Genomic DNA, 20381 nt, shown 5'->3' on the forward strand with positions numbered 1-20381 from the left:
CACAGCAGCACAGGTCCCCCTGTGCTATTTTGCAGGTCCTTGCAGCCCCACCTTCTGGGTCCTTGACATTGGTGTTCTGCCCTGCACTTTGGTGCTGTTAAGGGAGAGCAGGCCTGGATTAAAGCTTTTAGTCCGTCTAAAGGTACTTTCTTTCCCAAAGACAGTGGGAAGGGAGGCCTCAGTGGGTGCCAGCCCTGCTTCCCACAGCTCCTCAGGCAAGAGCTCACTCAGCAGCTGGGTGGGCAGTGAAATGACCAGCAAGGGCTCGGGGAGGCCAGGCAGATCAGCCTCCACCTGCCCTGGCAGGGTTTGGAGCTGTGTCCTCAGCAGAGGTGCAGAGAGGAGAGGAGCAGCAGATGGGCGAGTGGGAGCCACCCCCCCTCAGCCCTTGCACTGCCCCAGAGTCCCCCTTACCAGAGTTTGGTGGGGACCTAGAGCATCTGGGGTTGGGATGTGCTGAGATGCCAGGGCACCAGTGTGGGAGAGCGGTGATGTCTGGCTCCAGAGCTGTGGGGAGGGGCCGGGGCCAGGGGGTTGGAGGAAAATTTCTTCCTGGATACATTCCCCACAGCCGCCACCAACACTTTCCTGGGCATACAGGCCTCAAGCCTCATAGGGGCCTCCCTCTTTTCTGTGTCCTGTCAGGAACTGAGGCAGGGTCCCAGAGTGACAGGGACAGAGACATCAAGGGTGTGGTGAACCCTGCAAGGACCCAATCATTGAATGGCTATAGGCCAGGGACACACTGAGGCCTGAAGCAGCTGCCCAGTCCTGTGCAGCTCAGCCAGCAAAGGCAGGGGACAGGGGGTATCACCGACCAGCCCGCAGCCCCCTCCTCCCCTGCAGTATGTTGACCTTGCAGCACCCAGCTTCCAACCCCAATGCCCTGGGACACGCAGTCAGGTCTGGGCCAGGCCAGGGTGGGGGACAGCCAGGGCAGGTTCAGGCCAAGGCACTGAGGTCCACAGGGGCCAGTGGCTCCCGCCAGTAGCAGAAGTTGCTGTATTCAGGATTGGCCAGGTCTGTGCTGGGGCCACGGGCCACAGGCGGGAAGAGGAGTTCAACCACCTCACTGAGTCGCTCATACCTACGGCCAGAAGGAGTTGGACTGAGAGCCTGAGCCGCGGCTTCCTTCACAGCAGGCAGACACTGCATTCTGCCTGGGAGCCCTGAACCAGGGAGGGGGTCCCTGGTGGAGGTGGCTTTGGGGCCCAAGCAGAGGCTGGGGCATGAGGCCTCAGAAGGGTGTGGGACACGTGGTGGGGTTTGGCCTCACGTGGACTTGTGGTTCTTCATGAGCTCCTGGATGAGTTCTCCTCGGGGGTTGACTGTGAAGATGCGGGATTCAGGTAGGCCGACCTGCCGGTAGGCAGTGACATCCTGGCAGGGGACAAACAGGGGTCAGTGGGCTAGGAGATCCGGAGGTGGTGGCTCAGCCCCCAGGGAGGGGAAACTCACGTTAGGCCTGTTCCCAAAGGCAGCATAGAAGGGCTGTCCCTGGGGCAGGAAGAGCTGCTGGATGTCACTGAGGCAGGTGATCTTGAACACCTCTGGCTTCTTCTCAATCACCTCCCTGGGGCAGCCGGGGCCATGGGCAGAGAGGGGGTTAGCAGTCAGGATGGCAAGGTCAAGTGACAGTAGCACACGATCTGACCCAGCTGACACCCAAGCAAGGCCTGATGCTGGCCTGGCCTGGGCTAGGCTGGCAGTGCGCCTGCGCTGCCCCCACCCTCACTGGGCTGCAGGCTCACATCACGTGGGGTGGTTACCTGTGCAGGGCAGAGAAGAGGCTGCTGGGAGACAGTAGGATGGGACCCTCGGGGAGGCTGCAGCCCCGCTCGCTCACCCACTGCAGGTAGCCCTTGGTGAGGTCTGCCATGCCGATGGTCCGGGCCGAGCAGTACAGGAACTTGTATCCGTTTCTGGGGGCAGGGCACATGGGTAGCACAAAGCCATCAGTGATCAGCCATCCCCCATCTCACCTTCTTGGCTTCGGCCAGCTCAGCCCAACTCTGGGACCCTTGCAGGGGGAATACTTAGGAGAACAGCTGAGCCGGGCCTGAGAGGTAGAAGGCACGTGAACAGAGTCCCGAGGCCCAGGTGGACCAGGATAGATGAGGACTTGGCCAAGTATGTAGGCTTTGCCTACAGCAGGAAGGTCAGCAGTTTGACTCAGATCCTGACCACAGCCCCAAGAGATGAATCTTTCAGAGGAGAACTGAGGACCTCTCTCAGTAGGTCTCAGCACGCCCAGGACCTGCCCCAGTCTCCTTCCCCTCTGGTCCCCAAGCCTGGCTTCCTAGGACGGAGGCCGGGAGGCCTAAGATGTTCTGTACTCCCTCCCTGGGGTCCTGCCCCAGCCCAGCCCAGCCCAGCCCAGCCCAGGCACTCACAGGTGGATTTTATGGTAGAGACTAGTGATGCCCTGGTGTGTCCAGTCTTTTCCCAGCTGGGGCAGAATGTGGCCCAGAGCATCTGACCTAGAACCACAGAGTAAAGTCACTCCAAGGCAGTCTCACATGGTCCTCCTATTCTGTGGGTGTGGCCCGATGGGCCCGGCCCCCTGCCCCAGGATGACCCACTGGGAGGGGAGGGCCTCTTTTCCTGCCCCTCCTCCCCCAGCACAAAGGGAGGTGAACCCCCATGCCCTCCCTCTCCCCCAACAGCTGACTGGGCCTCACTTGGTGATGGTACCATCGATGTCGGAGATGACCACCTTGTCGTCCCATTTCCACAGGTAGATGGTGGCCCTGCAGCGGCAGGTGCCCTGGTACTGTGTGGTCACGCTGAAGACCACACTGTTGGCACCTTCCTGCAGGTTCAGGCGCCGCTGGGGCCAAACCAGGGGGTAGGGGGGTGCTGTGATCTGCTATAGCCAGGTGCTGTCCACCCACTGCCACCCTCTACTGCAAACTGTTGCCTTCCATCTCCATGGGCCTCTTTTTCCTGTTTCTCCAACTCAAGAACCTTCCTGAATTCATCAGAGAGCTATGCGCAGACAGGTCCACATGGGCAGAGAGTGGCCGTGAGGAGGAAGTGAGGGGTGCACAGTGCCGGGCACAGGAGCTTTGGGATGAAGCTCACAGACCAAGCCTGGCCTGCGACCCCCACTGCTCTTGGCAGGGTGACACCCAACTCCACAGGCAGGCAGTCCCCTGCCTGGGGCTAAGGTGCCTGTGACATCTCCCCAAAGAGAGACCCAGCCCTGTCCTTGGTCCATAGAGAAGGATCAGGGCAGCTCGTAGCCACAACCTGTGACCTGGCTGACCTTGAGTTGGATGTAAGCCCCAGGGTATCACACAGGTGGCAGCCACTCTGTACCAGACTGGCAAGACCCTCCGGGGCACCTCCCTGACCACTGAGTCACACTCAGAAGAAAAACACTCTTATTACAAGAGTTAGTTACTGAGCTCAAAGATGCAACTTGGGGGTCCAGAGTTGCCCAAATCTGAGTGGCTGTCACTAGCTTATTGATTCCTTTAGGGTAGCTTCCAAAGGCAGACCCCAAGCCAGCCAACCCACTGCAGGTAGATATTTTAAGACAACAGAAGAGAGGGCTTTTCTAGTGAGAATGTCCAACAGAGAAATGGGCTGGCATGTGAAGCCATCCCTAGAGGATTCAAGCAGAGGCTGGAAGGGCGGCTGCCAGGGGGATGGATTTTGGGCTTTGGTGAACACAAGCCATTCCTCAGCCAGGCCCTGAGAGCCTCTAGGGCAGAAATACCTGAGCCTCCCCACCCCCACGTGAACACACCACGCACACACTTACGATCTGGTTGGAGGAGAGGTGGAGGGATTTCTTGTAGGTAGGAGTGTGGGCTGGAGGCGAGAGGGGCAGGGAGGGGGCCTCCAGGATGACAGGGCTGTCCGGGTCGTCGTCCTCACTGCTCAGGGCTTTGGTCCTTTCCCTGCGGGCAGCTCAGCTCTCAGGCCACCTCCCCCAGCCAAGGCCTTCACTCTTACAGATGCGCACCCTTACCCAGGCTACAAGGAACCTGCTCTTCTCCCTGCCCCTCCAGAGACTACCCAGGGGATCAGGAACCCCTCCCTCTAGGTGGCACGCATTTTGGGGGTAGCAGCAGACATAAGGACACAGGCCAGTAGTCTACACCCAGAAAGGTGGTAGCGGAGCTGGAGTAGAGACCCAGGGCGCCCAGCCCCCAGGGTGCTCTCCAGAGCCAGGTACTACTACCAGCTTCGGAGATTTTTACCAGAAAAACCTAGAAGTGCATCTTGGCCAATCCCACCTGCTGTGGCTTCAGTCAGCCCATCCTTGAAACCCGCTACCCGACCCTGGACATTCTGGGTCACTTCAGACGTGAAGAAAGGAAGGTCAGCTGGCCCCTGGAGCGGGGAAGCCCTACTCTTCTGTATTTAATATGGTAGCTCCTTGTCTGGGCCAGGAGTGTGGGTGCCCGTTCCAGCTCTGCCATTTCCCGGCTGTGGGACATTTGGTGTATCCAGGTTTTCCCATCTGTGAAGTGGGGACATTTCCCAAGAAGCAGGGGTGTAGAAGTGATAGCGGGGTGACAAAGAACCCTGGCGGGGGAGGGGTGCTGGCTCCAACCCTGCCCCTACAGCCGTCCCTGGGCTACAGCTCCAGGTGCAGAGCCCCAGCCAGGAGATCCAACTCACCCCCGCTGCTCCCTTGCTGTGGGTTTCTCCCTCTGGGCACTGTACTGTGGGAAGAGTATCCATCTGGTGAACCCCGCCCCCTGCCTGTGCTGGCCCCGCCCCCTGAGCATGACCACCCACCTCCTTGGCCGGGATGTCCCTTCGTCGCCAGGAAAACCACCACCGCCCTCCCTTCCGAGGCATCTTCTCCTTCTCCAGCTTGTCCACGGTGCTCTGAGGGCAGATGGAGGCCATGGTACTTTTCCCCTGCATCACACAAACCCACCTGACACTGCCCTTGGGGCCCCCATGAGCCCAGAGTCTGGGGCTGACCCTCAGGCAAGGTGCTGTTGACACTTGGAGGCCAAAGAAGCATACTCACCTCCATCTTGGGATTCTGAGCAATGACTCAGGGAGACCCAGGGCCACTCCCAGCCCTGATGCTCAGCTCCAGCCCAGCCCTGACCCCCAGCTCCAGCCCAGCTGTGGCCTGGCCTCCAGATCCTGTGGCTCAGTCTCCCTACTCCAATAGCTGAAGGCAGTGCTTTGGGAGTGTCTTAAGATCTGGTACTCCCGGCATGATGCCACCAAGTGGCAGCAGGAAGGACAGTCTCTAGGCAGTACCACCCTCAACCTCCAAGACCAAATAGGCAATTTCTCAGGTCAGTGATCTAACCCAGGAACAGCCTCCCTCTCTGCATGTCACTGTCAGAATCTGGTGGGGACAACATGACCTTGTGAAAAATTCTGGTTAGGTTTGTGCTAGATAACCTAGGAAAGCCCAGGGCCAGGCCCACCTAGGAGACATATCAGCTTCCTGCAAACCCAGAATGGAGAATCCAAGTCAGGACGTCAGCCAGGGTGCCCACCTGGGCTGGGAACAGGCTTGAGGAGTTTCCAGGGGCCTCAAGTGGTAGATCTGTCTGGATAGGGTGAGGAGAGCCAAGCAGGGGAGTGACACTCTCCTTTCCCACAGCTCTGGGTCCTATCTCAGACCCAGAGCCAGCCAGAGGACAGAGCTGAGCATCACCAAAGGGAGGCACCAGCTGTCAACACCAGGTGAATGACATTCTTTGGGCAAGCCTAACCAAGCCCATAACAATGGGCCAGACCAGGGTGGGTCCCTGGACGCCTCCCAGCAGGGCAGAAGGGGCAGGTGCAGGTCAGTCCTGCACAGGGTAGAGGTTCTGGGAGGGACTCCAGAGGCTGGTCCCACCCACCTCTGAGCATCTGTACATGCTGTTCCCCACCCCTTATCCACTTATCCTTCAGACCTCTGCCCATTGGGCCCTTGGTCAGCAAACCCCCTACTGGAGGCACTCAAAGCAACCCAGAACTCTCCTTTCTAATACTCATAGTTGAATTTTATATTCATTTGGCTGAGTCTGATTAATTGTCTTCCTTTGAGGAAATGACTATCCCCAATCCAGGCCTGGCACATAGTCAGTACTCAAACAATTGTGTGCTGATAAAGCAAGCACCCGCAGCCCAGCCTCAAGAGGGTCTCAGGGTAAGGTGAGGGGTGGGATCTCCATACCCCAAGACTGTCTCTCAAATCCGAAAACTTCCTGCTTAAGGCATGTCCCTATTTCATGTCTGTCCCCTTCTGGTTTGTCCTGAACTCTTCTGAAGTAAACTCCAAATCCAATAAGATTCGGTCATGCCAGGAAACCAGGAAGAGTGGGGCTCTGTCCACACTGCCTGGGGCAAGGTTTCAGGGGACCTTGGTCTATTCTCTCAGAGTGGGTCCTGCAGCCAGTTGGCCTGAGGCCCATCTCTGCCTACTCTCCACTTCCTTGTCAAGGGCCCCCTATCCCCAAGTAGGCTCCTGGGTGCTCTAACCATTACCTTGGGCAAGTTCTTCTGGAAGGCTTGAAGACAGAGGATCATGGGGGCAGCTACAGCCCAGTTATAATGCCTGGAGAGACAGATCGGGGTGTTAGGGCCATGGAGGGCAGGGCAGCCCCATGACTGCCAGCAGCCCAGCCCCAGTACCCACTTCTCATTGATTTTCACCACAAGGTTCGGGTTGTCCAGGAGACCGGGGTTCTGGGCAAGGTCCTGGTAGGAGACGATGTGCTTGCTGAATTTCTCTGGGCACAGAGGCAGAGAGTGAGGTTACTAAGGCCAACACATCCCACGTGAACCGCTGCCCTAAACCCTCCTGTCTCCTCCACCTCCTGCCACTCAGGCCCCCTGCAGCTTGGTTCTTTGACTTAGCAGGACTCCTTGCTTCCTGGGGTTTTAGAACCTGGTAGTCCCACCCCAGGCACCTGGTATCCTGAATTCACAAGATAAGTCACATTTTAGGGTCAAGCATTTGTTTCACGGGGTCTTGGGGGCTGCTCAGTGCTGGAAGGCCAAGGGTGGGTTCTGCAAAGCCCAACCTCGCGCATACCTCCCTGCCTCACCCTCTGGGGTCTTCCCTCCCCTCTCCCATCCCTGGGGCTCAGTGCTAGTCCTCGGAAGGGTGGGGGCCACAGTTGAGCATACCCAAAGAGATATCCCAGCTGTCAGCCAGGCCCCCACAGAGGGAAAGCACCATGGTGTCTGCTGTGTCCGGAGCGGGTTCTGGTTCCTGCTCAGGGTTGCAGTCCCCCAGCGCCTTCTGGCTTTCGGGTTCACTCCACCTCCTGGCCCCCAGCCCACAGTCTCTGGGGACAAAGGGGCCAACAGTGACATGAATACAAGGAAGCTGGGAGGAGAGGCCCCAGGGGACCTCCGAGGCCCCTGATAGCCAGTCCCTGAGCCCTACAGTTCCCAATCCCAAGACACCCGGGCATCCAGAACCAGGCACCTCTGGGGGAAGTAAAGGGCTGCATTCTCAGAATCCAGGGAGGGCAAGTCATCCAGGTAGATGTCACTGGGGCCCAGGTGCTGGCTTCTCTTCAGGGAGCCTGGGGGCAGAGGAGGGGACATCTGTAGACCTAACGTGATCAGTATTGTGAGCAGTATGCCTCCCCCTGCCTGTGAACATCCCAAGACGGCACTGTCCAGAACTTTCTAATGGAAAGGTCCTACGTCTGCACTGGCCAGTACAGCAGCTGCTGGCCACACGTGGCTCCTGGGCACACTTAAAGTATGGTGCAATGGAGAAGTGGAATTTTAAATGTTATTTAATTTTAATTAATTTAAACTTAATTTAAAATAGCCACACATAGCCAGTGACTACCCATCTGGACAGCACAGGCTACTGCCTTCCCATGATCTTAGGATAAACCCCAGCTCATGAGTTGGGAATGATCCGGCCTCTGCTCATTTTGTGGGCTTCCTCCCAGCCCTCTCCCCTGCCTCCCTCAAGCCACACCAGCTGCCTCAGCTCCTGGATGTGAAACCTCCCTCCGTCCTCATGGTCTTGACACACACTGTTCTCTTTGCCTAGAATTATCTTCCCTTGGTCCTCACTTCGCTGGATTTTTATGGTCCACACCACAGCTTAGGCATTACCTGCTCAGAGAGAGCTTCCCTGGCAACATGATTTAAATAGCCCCATCCCAACCAATGACTCTGTCCCATGTCCCCCACATAATGCACTTCCTCGTTTATGCCCTTGTGTCATCTGTCTGCCCCAATGGACTGTAAGCTCCCTGAGGGCTGGGGCCAAACACAGTGCCTGGCACACAGTAGGTGCTCAAAACGTGCCTGAAAACCCAGAGTCCACCCAGGGATAATGTGAGGCCAAGGAAGCAGTGGGAAGGGTCCAGCCATCACTCACCTTTCCTCCTGGAGACCCCCTCCGGCTGCCTGGTGGGAGCAGGGGCCTCCAGAGCAACCCAGCTCCATGATTTAGAGGCAGGAGGAAGGCCCGCATCTCTGGACCTCTGAGTCTTGGTTTCCTCTCTCTCATGGGTGGGGAGTGGGGGCCCCACCAGAGCGGGCACCTCTGTGACAGGCTGAAGGTCAGCGCCAGCCCCTGTTTGCAGGACTGGGGGTCCTGCAGGATCCACAGGGGTGGAGGGGGTGCTGGGCACTCCCTGAGGAGGAGAGGCTGTCCTGGAGCTGCCATCAGGGACCATCGAGGACTCAGGCCACTCAGCTTTGCCCACCTTCAGTTGAACAAATGGAAGATGTGGCCAGTTCAGGGCCTGCCTCCCACACCCCACAAGGCCTTAAGGAGGTGGCCCAAGTCTCTGTCACTCCAGTCCTGACCTGCAAGGACCACAGAACCCCAGAAAGGTAAGGAGGATTGGGGGTTGATAAAGGAGCCTACCTTAGGCAGCCTTCCCCAGGCCCACTGCAGGTGGGACTCAGCTCTCAGGGGGCTGGGTTCGGGGGTCCGTAGCTCCAGCTCTGAGTCACTCTTAGCGGGGGTTAGCCCATCCAGTGAGAGGCTGCTGGAAAGAAGAACTCAGAGGCCCCCGCCCCAGCCTGCTGCCCACCCCAGCCTGGCTTAATTTTTTTTTTGGCAACACGTATTTCTGCCTGTATTGGGTCCTGCATGTATAAAGAATATATAAATATATAAAGAACTCCTACAAATCAATGATAAGAAGGCAATTCAGTTTTCTAAAAAAGGGCAAGGTTGTGACTTCTTCATGGGTTTCCATTTAGGGTGATGAAAAAGTTTTGGAACTAGATAAGGGGTGATGGGTGCACATCATGAATACACTAAATGCTATTAAGTTGTGCCCTTTAAAATGGTAAATTTTATGTTATGTGCATTTTACAAGAAAAAAATATGGGCAAAAGACTTGAACAAACACTTTGTACAACAGATATGCGAATGGCTGATAAACACAATAAATATGTTCTGCCATTATTCATCAGAAAAATGGAAATGGAAACCACTCTGAGACCCTGGCCTTGAATCCCTACCTGCAGCCCAGCTGGACTCTCACCTGGCCTGGGGGGAGCACTCGCCATCCGAGTAGGGGTAGATGTCCTTGGGCTGTGGTGAGGACTCTCCTTCTGGCTGGACATTGCTGAGGGGGCCACAAGGAAATAAATAGTCACTGACAGGACAGGCACCCCAGGCACGGCATGGAAGCCTGGACATCAGGGACTTGGGGAAGTAAAGCAACTAAAGCCCAGAGAGATCAAGAACCTTGCCCAGGGTCACACAGCATCAAACCATGCTTGAACCCCAGTTGGCATTCCCACACCCTCAGCCCCAGCCTGGTCCCTACATACCCTGGGGGCTCTGGCCTTGGCTTTTCCAGCAGGGACAGCTCACTCTCAGCACCTGCCTCCAGCTCTTCTGAACTAGAATAATCGGCCGCCGCCACATCCTCCTTCCGCCTGGGCTTCCTCCTGCGACGCCTCTTCTTCCGCCCTGTGGAGGCCATGCCCGTGATGCTGACCTCAGGCTCGCTGGCTGTGCCTGGCTGGGAGTCCGAAGGGAACCCAGAGAGGCCCCCCCAAGGGATGGGTGACGTGCAAAGGCGGGGAGGCACGTGTTCCTGTGGAGCAGACCAGGGGCAGGGCTGAGAGGGCTACAGCTTGGGGGCAAGGGGCAGGAAAATAGGCCTGGAGGTTGGACAGAGGTGGCAGCAGCATGGCCTTATAACTGTTGCTGGCCTCAAAGTTCCCTAACAGAGATAAAGCAGCTCCAATCCCAGGGATGCGTGCACTCCTGGCAGCCCACGGCAAGCCAGGGTGCTGCATGAAACACACTGTCTAGACAGACACCTGGGCATCGGCCTCTCATCTCTTCCTGCAACTACCACAACAGACACCTACTTCCCCTTTAAGACTCAGCCAGGTGTCACCTCCTCCAGGAAGCTTGTTCTGACTTTCCTCAGCCTCAGTTCCAACCCCCTTCACTGCAGTGACCAAACAGTTCTATTATCTGTTGTTCACATGTCTGTCTCCCAGGCTAGTCTGGGAACCTTCTTTCAAGGCAGGGGTCACCCTTCATCCAGGTCCACTGCACAGTGTCTGGCATAAAGTAAAGGCTCAAAGCTTGTTAAGCTCAAACAGTTTAAACATGTTTGCCAGCTTATGCTGGGCCATCCCTCCCTTCTGCAAATGCCCCTCTGTTGCTCCCCTGCCCACACACTTCCATGTTCCAGCTGCACTAGGCCAGTACCAGATCCAGAACAAGCCATCTTATGCCTTCCAGTCCCCAGCCATTGCTTACCACCCTCCTCCCCTCCAAGCTGCTCAGGGAAGGCCTCCTTTTCATCCTTCAGCTCAAGTGCCCCCTTCTGGGAAAACTTCCCCGAATGTCTGTTGAATGTCGTTAGCACTTCCTCCCACATCAAACCCCAACCCCCTCGCCCTGGGTCCCCCAGCACATCCCCGCCAGCATGTCGTGGGTGCTGGAGGCCAGCCCTAACTGATGTCCCTGCCTCAGACCCTCACTGATGGGGTACTCCCTGGGGTGGGGACAGTGACAAATCCCCAGGCCCTGCCCGGAGTGGGCACTAGTGAAGGGGCAGGGACAGGCAAGGACAGAGGCATTTACCTCATCGCTCTCCAGCTCTTGGACGAAGAAGGCCTCCCCACTGTCCCCCAGCTTCATGTGCAAGTCCACCGGCTCCCCATTGATCTCGATGTCTACCTGTGACAGGGTGTGGTGGGGCAGGGGTCCTCACTGCTAGCCCTCACTCCCACACTCCCGTCCACTGGCCTCCGGCTGGTCCTGGAGACACAGGCTCCCTGCTGCCCCAGAGCTCCGCACATTCTGGAACTCTCTACCCTCAGACCTCAGGGTAACCCCCCTGCTCCCCACTCTAACAATCTCCTGTGTTCCTCTCTCTCCCACAGCCCGTAAGGACAAGAACACGATCCATCTGGTCACTGCTGTGTCCCCAGCCCCCAGGGGGGTGCCTGAACACTTGAGGACTGACCACATGAACAGCAGTGAGAACCACCCTCTCCCGGGCATGTCGTATAGGGTTTTCTCGAGATTGTCTCGTTAAATCTTCACAACAGCCCCTGCCACTGCCTCCTAGCATTACCCCCCTTTGTAGATGAGGAAATTGAGGCTCAGAGGGGTTAAGTAACTTGCTGGGAAGTAGCCAGGTGAGGCTATGAACCCAGAAGGTTTTTAGTCCACAATCTAAGCCCTTAACCACTTAGCTAGACTGTCTCCCCCAAGGTTACACTCTCCTATTAGGATTCGGGAAAGTTCACAGTCACCACCAGTTTCAAGGGGATTTGGGCCCACCAAACTTCTGTTCACACACCAGAACTCAAAAATTTGCCATGTTCGTCTGAGCCCAGTGAAAACAGAGCCGGTTTCCTAAGGGAGAGGAACTGAATTTTTGAGTGTCACCCACATGCCTGGCCCTGAGACAATGTTATCAGCTCCTATTGAATCACCAGAGAGATGACAGTGCACCACTTGTGCAGGTGGAGCGACTTACCAGTAACACCCAGGTAAGGTCTCTGTAAGTTGGTGCCAGGTCTGAGGGCCCCAGTACTGAGGACTGCCCGCTGTACTGTTTCCAGGGGAAAACTGGAAACTTCTTGTACCAAAACCCCAAACCCACCCAAAACCTTCTAAGAAAATACAAAAGAAGGGCACACCCCAACCGCAAGGAGGCCTGGGTCCTCTCCTGGGGCTGCGGTGGCTGCCCCGGCCTCACGAGCCCCCTCCTCTCCGGTGAACACTCACCACCTTCTCCCGCGACCGCAGAACGCCCAGCTTGCCGAAACGCACGTGGAAGGGGGAGCATCGGAAGGAGCCGTCCTCCTGCTTCACCACCAGCACGTCGATGCCACCACTCAGCGTGGCCGGGTTCAGGCCCCGGTACAGCTCCTTTACGGTTCCAAACACCGTCTCTGCCAGCTGCCCCACGTAGTTCATGGCTGTGCCAGCAAAGGAAGGCAGTGCTGGGACCAAGGCTTGGTCCACGGCCCTCCGTGGGCAAGCTCCGCAGCCTGACCCCCCAGGGCACACGCCAAGTGGCCCTTGGAGCGCCTTTACAGCCAGGCAACAGTGACAGGGTGGGAGGTGTGCCTGGAGACGTGGGTTCTGGTCTCAACGGGCCGTGGGACTCTTGGACAACCGCCTCCCTTCTGCCCACATCTGTCAAACCAGGGTACCAGGTAAGGCGATCCAGGGCGCCCTGAGCCTTTAAATGCTATGAGTAATGATAATGACCACAGCGCTCAGCGGCCCAGCTCATCTCATCTTCACAACAACCTGCAGGGCTGGCTGAGTGAGTATCATTATCCTTGTTTACAGGCAAGCCAGCTGAAGCTCAGATAGGTGGACTGACCTGCCCAAGATCACACAGCTAGTCAGGAGAGGAGCCAGGATTTGAACCCAGGCCCGTGAGACTACAAACCCCTAGGTGTGAACCACTGGGATGGCCCGACTGCGGGAAAAGGAGGAGGTAGGCACCCATCCCTGGGGTGCATTGGGGAGCAGCCTCATGATATATCAGGCCCAAGGCCCTGATGGGTAACAGGTGACAGTCCTGAAGGCTGATTTCTTCCCAAGAAGTGGGAAGGAGGGAGTCTGTTTTCCCATCTGAGGAATGGGTTCAGCTGTCTTGCTGCCTCTTGGTCCCAGGAGTTGGAAGGGACCTTCTGGGCAATTGTGGCTGAATTTGTGGGGAACCAGGGGTTGAGGCATGCCAGGTATCTCAGGCTCTTCCCAGTTCTATTCCTGAGGTCAGATGTTTGGGGTAGAGCTTCCCCTATAGCTGGGTCAAAACTCCCAAGTTCTTGCCAGTTTCCTGGGATGTGTGGGAAGCCTATCCATGGCCACAGCCTGACCCCCATGTCTCCAGGCCCTAGTTCTCACCCCCAACCCCAACTCCTCAGACCCATATTCAGGCCTTGGGCTGGCCCCTGGCCCATCAAAGCTGTTCCTTCTTCTCCCAGCCAGACCAGTCTCTCCAGCTCTCCCACACCAGGCAGAGCTGGGTGAGCCAGAGGCAGGAGGCTGTAGCAGCTGCGGAGAAGAGCCAGAGTCATAATGAGAGCCACCTCCACACTGGCACGGTGCCTGCCCTGCCAGCTTCAGCTCATTGCCTCTTCCCTGAGGGCCAGGCCAGTGGCCTACTGCCCTGCCAGCTGCCAGGACCCAGACCAGTCTGGGCACCTCCACAGGGCACTTCCCTCTGACCCTGCATCAGAATCCCTGGAGGTCTGCCAACCATGCAAGACCACTGCTAAAGAAGTCCGGTAACTTATCCAAACCCTATGAAGCTGATAGGCCAGAGATGTGGGGAGGGAGTGATGACTCAGTCCTGGTTTCCTGAGATGCCTCCACAGACCCCAAACCACACCACAGTTGTCTGCTGGGAAGGCCACCCAGCCCACAGTCCACCTTTGAACAGCTCTGTAATGCCTCACCACTCAAAATGTGGTCCAGGGCCCAGAGTCACCTGGGAGCCGGTTAGAAACTGAGAGTTTCACAAACATAAGGTCCCATGAGAATCGCTAAAATGAAAACTTAGAATAAAATGAAACTCTTTGGACCCCTAAAATGTCACTCAAATTGAACAAATCTTTTAGCTTCAAGGCACCTACTATGTGCTAGGTGAAAATTCCCACTTTGGTTTCTCCCTCCCTAACACCGAAGTCTGAACACTGGGTCTGAGGAGACAGACCGACTGACAAGGAGAGACATGTGGTGGGTAGGGCTCTAGAACACTGTGCCCAGAAAAGGCAGAGAAGACTCTAGAAGCTTTCAGGAATAAAGGAGCAGGCATGAGAGGGGCAGACCAGGGTGGGGGCAAAGTTCTGCCTAGCTGGAGGCCTAGCCTGATCTATCTGGCCCACAGAGGACAAGAGCAGGTGCTGGGGCCGGGGCTAGGGGACCAGGGAGACAGGCGCAGCTCCACCTCGTCCAGAGCTTCTCCACATGGGCATCACTGCTGTTTGGGGCTGGCGAATTCTTGGTTGTGGGGGTGGGGTGGGGGTGTCAGATGCTTAGCTGCATCCCTGGTCTATCCACTAGATGCCCAGAGCACCTTCCCTCCAGCTGTGACAACCAAATGGTCTCCAAACTTTGTCAAATGTCCCCTGGGGGACAAAACTGCCTCTAGTCGCTGAAACAGTAGAAAAGAGTTGAATGGCAGAGGTGATATGCAGGGGACACTTGGGTCCTACCCTGATCCACCCAGGAGCGTTCTTAGGCAAGTAACTTGCTGGCCTCAGCTTCCCCTTCTATGAAACAAGGCCTGGGTTTTTCAGATCTTTCTCAGCTCTGATGTCATGGGAGGCTAGAATTCATCCCTCTCCTTGTCCCCACCCCATGAGTGGATGCCCCTATTTCTGCTTGCTCAGCACTTGGAGGGGTGGGGGTGCTCCTCTCCTCTACATGCAACCATCCCTAAAGGCATCTCCTATCCCCAGGACCTAGCTCTGCCTGCCTGGTCTTCTCCAGATGGAGGAGAGCTCTGCTTGGCTCCCCTATACCACCCTTCACCCCTAGACTAACATGTCTGAAATCAAACACTTCCTCTCCCCCTGGAGGCCCAGGTCAGCTGAATTCCTCTCAGGACTCATGGGTACCCCTCCCTCCCAAGCCCTCTGAATCCTGGTCCCCAGTTTCCTGCTCGTCCGGCCCCTCCTTTTTCCTCCTGCTGTCCTAGGTCAAGGTTTTGTTAGCGACACCCAGATCCTGGGTGGCAGCAGGCACCGTGGTTAAGGCACCAGACTGTCTGGGTTCTAATTTCCTCCCTGACACGTACTAGCTGTGACCTTGGACGAGTCACATCACCTCTCTGAGCCTCAGTTTCAACCTCTGTCATAGGGATAACCTAAGGGACACGTGAGTAATTAACGACCTAATTCATGTCAAGCAGCAGCATGCAGTGCTGCCCACTCCCCCCACCACAGCTCCACTCACCCAGGCTGGTCCCAAGGGCACTACAGGTCAGACTCCTATGCACTGCCCCTGGCCTGAGTTCAGAGTTCAGACTTCTGAACTTCGCATTCAAGGCCCTGCGCGAAGGTGGCCCCACTCTGGGAACATCCACAAGCCTTCCAAGCCAGCACACAACTCCACCACGGGGAAGCCAGAACAAGCAGCTCTGGGTGTAAGCCCTCAGCCTTTTTGGGCTCCCAGATTCAGGGAGGGGTTGGGGTGTGGCTCTCCATCTAGGACCAGAGGGAGCAAGAAGATAAGCATTGCTTTTGCCCTGGAAGGGAGAGAGCTCCACCCAGGACCCCCAGCAGCCGCCACAGCTACTGCATCTGACCTGCCTAGTCTCAGGGCGGGCCAGGCACGGGGCAGACCCCGTTCGGCACCTGAGGACCCTCTGTACCAGAGAGGGTGGGTGTCCTCCCCAAGGAAACACAGTCAGCCTGCGGTGAAGCTGGGGTGAAACTTTCCCCTTAAGAGGTTTTCATATCTCGTTCTCTTCTGATCCGGCATTCCGGATGTCCGGAGGGCCCCACAGCACTGGGTGGGGAGAGGAGTGAAGTGAGGAGTTCCCTTCTGATGGCTAAAGATGGACTCAGGCCTGGGAACGGAAAGGAATGAGGGACAGATGGCAGGACAGATGGGCGGGGCGGGGGAGGGGTATCTCATCTCCGGCCCGGGTTGGGCCCTCCCTGGGGGGCTGCCCTCTGGACTTCCGGGACCCGGAGCCGCCGCCTCTACCTGAGTACGCAGGGTCAGCAGGTAAGTGTCCTTCGCCCCGCACTCACTAGGCACTTCCGGCTCCTCTAGGACGGGGTGAGATCCCGGTCCCGCCCCCTTCCACGAGCCAAGGGCGGCCTCTGCAGGTCCCAATCGTCTAGACTCCACCTTCCGGAAAGACCCAGTCCCCGCCCCAGGGCGCCCTTCCACCTATGGAGGCCGGGGCCCATGTCAGGCCCCGCCCACTCCGGCTCTAGCCCGTCCCGCCCCGCGCCCTAGAGTTCATTGACGGAACGTCCGCGTGGCCGGCCACGAGCCCCACCTCCAGGATCCGCGGAAAAGCTGGGACTTTCGAATTGAGTCGGCCTAAGCCTTCCTGGCTTGGCTGCTAGCTTCCTGGGTGACCTTGGTAAATTCTTTCCCCAATGAGCCCATTTTCTGCTTTGTCAAAGGGAATAGCCACCTTGCAGGATTTTCGAGATTACGTAAAATGACTTTGTGAGGCACCTAGCTCTCAAAAGTCCCTTCCTCGGGGGCAGCTTTCCCTGACCTCCACTCCCTACCCCCAACACCACCTCCGAGGCTGGACGGGGCCCTCATATCAATAGTGCCCACATTTGTAATTTTTCATTTGCTTGAACGACTATTTGATTATTGTCCGGCTCTTTGAATATGAACTCCGTGAGAGCAGGTCGCGTTCCTCCTCACACCCCTGCGTCCAGTTCGTGCCTAATACAGCAGGAGCTCAAAAAATGCCGGCTCTCCCTTCCGCCCAGCCTATTCCCCGGGCGGAGCGGCAGCGGGCTCAATACTTCCAATGGCCAGCAGAGGGCAGGCGATGACCAGCTTTCCCGCCCAGCTGAGCCTCTTTTCCGCCCGCAGGCGCCGCGAGAGGAACAGGTGAGCCCAGGTGGGCGCACGTCTGAAGGATCCGTGTGGGCCCGCAAGCAGCCGGCGAGGCTCCGGCAGAAGAGCGTTTTTTCCCGCTGGATCTGTGGTTCTCGGCTTGCCCTGGATCAAAGAGTTCTCCGACAACCTGTGAGGATGTATTGGCGCCCGCAAAGAAGATGCCCTGAGAAGGGTCAGGAGGTGAGAGAGTTTACTGTAAAGAGGGAGGGAACCCAGAAAAAGCTTGGCGGGAGGGGGTTCAATGGCAAAGAGCAAGGCTTAGAAAGTACTGGGTGATGGGGAGTGTGAGAGATGGCCACTGTTAGCCTGACTGGATGATAGGACCTGGTTGGAAGTGGCTGGTCTCAATTGTCTTTGCTCTAGCAAAAGTCATTTGGTGTCAGTCCTGAACCCAGACAGTGTCTGGCTGGTATCTCAGAAGAACCCTGATGGGCGCAGAGCTCCTATTAGAAGCAGAGCTATCTCAAGGTGGCCAGAGGGCAGCACCATGCCACAAACATGTCTGTGGAAGCATTAGATATAACACTGTATTCAACAGTCAAACACTGGCAACATCAGGAATCCTTCCAGGGAGTCTGAGAAGGAAGGAAGGGAGGGAGGGAGAAGGGGGGAGGGAGGGGCGGTCAGGGGTTATGCCTACAAATGCCACAGTAACTCCACCTCTTTGAGCCTCAGTTACCTCATCTGCAAGATGGAGATAAAATCCACCCAGCAGGATTGTATTGTGAGGATTAAACAGGATGAACTAAATCAGTGGTTCTCAACTTTGGCTGCAAATAGAAATCACTGTGCTCTTGGCCAATACTGAGGCCTCGGCTATTGAAATTGGAAAACAAAACAAACAAAAACCTCTCCAGGTGATTGTAATATGCACCCAAGGCTGAGAACTATGGAGCCAAATAAAATGCTGGACATGGCACAGGGCACATGCCAGGCGTTCAACCATGATTATCACTTTTTTTTTAAGATAGAGCACAAATTGTTTTCATTATTCTTTGTTAGACAGAAAAAAAAAACTTGATATAAAGACTGTTGCAGAAATTGGATTTCCGACAGGCTTGTTTCTGGAACGATGAATCGTCTGGGATTTGATGACGGTGGGGATGGGGAAGGCAAACTCTGGTGCTGTGACTTGTCCTAACACCCAACTGAGATGAACGAGGCCAGGACCACCCTGTTCTCACTTGAGGTTTATATCACCATCTCCGAGGTGTCTTTCTTGTGTGCGGGCAGCATGGGTGCTTGCGTTTGCTCACTTCTGGGGATGAAGGCAATGTTCTCCTCTCCCTGGGTTCCCTGACTAGGTGGGCCTATACCACTGGCAGCTGTTTGTTTCTTGAGTGACCCATCAGTGCAGGTGGCGCTTCCTGCTTTCCTGGACGTGGTAGCCACGTGTGCTTTGTTAAGTTGCAAGACCCAATGATTATTTACTGTGCCCTACTGCTTTCTGGCTGGATGAACCCGGCGTGAAGTGAGAGTACCACTCACCCAGGCCTGAAGCCGTGACCACTTGTCATGGGCAGGAGTGGCTCCTTGACCACTCCTAGTGGCCCTGTTGAAGGTGGGAAGGGAGGCAGAGGAACCTGCCCTGGCTCCCTCCAGGATGCAGGCTTGAGTGGCAGGCAATTAATGTCTGGTCAGATTTAGCAAATAGAAATAAAGGATGACCATCAGATCTACCCATCCAGGAGGGATGACTCCAGTGTCTTTTTTAAAAAATTGAAGTATAGTTGATTTACAGTATTGTGTGATTTACAGTATTACAGTATAGTTCTGGGTGTACAGCAAAGTGATAATTTAAGAAATTATTTGCTATATTTGAATGCATTGAGAGAGGATGCTGGCAAAAAGTTTGGAGCTGAGCTGTGATAGGTACTCAGAAAATTAAACAAAAAGGAAAAGAGCTAGACAACGATGACTCCAGGAAAAAAGGAAAGGAAATGAAATTAGAGTATATTACATGGTTGTCTGCAAATAAAGTCTATATAGTTATAAAAAATAAAGGATGCCCAATTAAATTTGAATTTCAGATGAATAACAAAAGGTTTTTTTAGTATAAGTATGTCCCCTGCCATACTGGGGACATACTTACACTAAAAAAATCATTTATTGGTATCTGAAATTCAAATTTAACTAGATAGAATTTATTTTTATATGTTAAAATCTGGCAACCTTATGACTGGCCCAACAGCCAAGGAGTACCCAGCACATGAGGTATGCTACTGGCAACAGCCTTGTGCTTAATGTTGCCACATTCAGCTTCCACCTGTCCCTGCCATGCTCCAGAACTGTGTGTGGCTCCCAGCTGCTTCCAGAGCACAACTTGGACTCCCTGGCTGCTGTGCTGGGCCTTGCCCTTCTGCCAGCCCAGCTGCCCTGCTTGGTCCCTTTCCCACCTCTGTTCCTGTTCCTGTTTTCCCTGCCTGGCATGTCTCCTGCCTACTCTGAGTAGCAACAGGAAACACTTAGTGAGCACCTACTGGGTGCAGGCAACATGCTGAGTTTCTCATTTGCATTGTCTCATTTGTTTGGCACAAAAACCTAGTACAGTGGGGACAGCCTTTGTCCTATTTTACCAATGAAGAAACGGGTGCTCTAAGGTGTGATTCATAAAGCGTGGTCCCTGGGCCAGCAGCTGCAACATCACCCGGAAACTTGTTAGAAATGCATGCTCTCAGGCCCTACTCCAGACCCGCTGAATCAGAAACTCTGGAGGTGGGGCCCAGCAATCTGTATTTTAATAAGCTCCTCCCTCGCCCCTGCACCCAAGTGTTCCTGATGCCAACCCTGGCTTGAGACTTGCTGCTATGTGAGATGAAGTGACCCAGGAGCCTCCCATCCAGGCAGAGATATAGAGGATGGCAGAGGAGCACCAGGTCAGGTGTTAGGATCATTCTGAGCCCTGTGCCTGGGGCAGGCACTGGAGATGCACTGGCCAGGTAGGGGGAGGGGGAGGGTAGGAAGAAGGAAAAGGAGAACAGACAGGCAGGCAGACAGTTGTGATGTACGGTGACCAGGGCACAGGTGGGCCAAGCCCAGGAGCCCATAGCAGGATGGGAGGCTCAAGGAAGGCTTTCCCGAGTAGATATCTGTATAAGCCTGAAAAAGATGTTGCAATTAATTAGATGAAGAAGGGTGGGAACAGTGTCCCAGGTGTACTGACTAGTTTATACAAAGCCCTTGCGGAGCTACCTGGGGATAGTTCAGTCTGGAAGAGGGAAGGCGAGGCAAGGAGAGTGCAGGGCGAGGGAGGAATTGTGTCAGGTCCTCTGCCCTCAAAGCAAAGGAGGAAGCTTTGATGGCTATTGAGATAAAGCTCTCTGGCTTCCAGGTGGACCGAGCACTAGGGAACATTCTGTCGGGGACGGAG

The 20381-nt window shown here is 55.7% G+C and overlaps 2 protein-coding genes across 4 annotated transcripts in view; one reads left to right on the forward strand and one right to left on the reverse strand.

The window, feature by feature from the left end:
* Positions 1-46: 46 nt before the first annotated feature.
* LPIN3 (lipin 3) lies at positions 47-16263 on the reverse strand. 3 transcript variants are annotated; one of them, XM_010975257.3, is made up of 20 exons: positions 16124-16263; positions 12176-12369; positions 11021-11116; positions 9745-10013; positions 9453-9536; positions 8825-8945; positions 8330-8660; positions 7412-7511; positions 7108-7268; positions 6614-6707; positions 6463-6532; positions 4756-4848; positions 4636-4679; positions 3770-3908; positions 2682-2830; positions 2394-2480; positions 1770-1922; positions 1459-1573; positions 1277-1380; positions 47-1087 (listed from the first exon to the last, which is right to left on the reverse strand). In XM_010975257.3, the coding sequence occupies exons 2-20, from the start codon at positions 12365-12367 to the stop codon at positions 943-945; spliced, it is 2547 nt and encodes an 848-aa protein (XP_010973559.1). In that variant the 5' UTR covers positions 12368-12369; positions 16124-16263; the 3' UTR covers positions 47-942. The 3 variants fall into 3 exon arrangements, with proteins under 3 accessions (XP_010973559.1, XP_031289657.1, XP_031289658.1); XM_031433797.2 differs by having other exon boundaries at positions 8825-8948; XM_031433798.2 differs by lacking the exon at positions 16124-16263 and having other exon boundaries at positions 8825-8948; positions 11021-11112; positions 12176-12366.
* A 148-nt stretch (positions 16264-16411) lies between these two features.
* Positions 16412-20381, forward strand: part of ZHX3 (zinc fingers and homeoboxes 3) — a 120917-nt gene continuing 116947 nt past the window's right edge. The window contains exons 1-2 of the mRNA XM_010975256.3: positions 16412-16511; positions 16985-17191. The gene's annotated coding sequence lies outside the window, so the exon portion shown is untranslated. The remainder of the gene's footprint in view (positions 16512-16984; positions 17192-20381) is intronic.

The sequence above is a fragment of the Camelus dromedarius genome, chromosome 18 (assembly GCF_036321535.1).
Source record: "Camelus dromedarius isolate mCamDro1 chromosome 18, mCamDro1.pat, whole genome shotgun sequence".
In the NCBI taxonomy this organism is placed as follows: Eukaryota; Metazoa; Chordata; class Mammalia; order Artiodactyla; family Camelidae; genus Camelus; species Camelus dromedarius.

Excerpts from the sequence above, each read along its gene's own strand:
- LPIN3 (XM_031433797.2), bottom strand. The coding sequence starts at position 12,367 with ATGAACTACGTGGGGCAGCTGGCAGAGACGGTGTTTGGAACCGTAAAG. Across the intron at positions 11,117-12,175 it reads TGCGGTCGCGGGAGAAGGTG|GTAGACATCGAGATCAATGG; the intron begins GTGAGTGTTCAC and ends ACCCTGTCACAG. Across the intron at positions 8,949-9,452 it reads GAGTGCTCCCCCCAGGCCAG|CAGCCTCTCACTGGATGGGC; the intron begins GTGAGAGTCCAG and ends TCTTCTTTCCAG.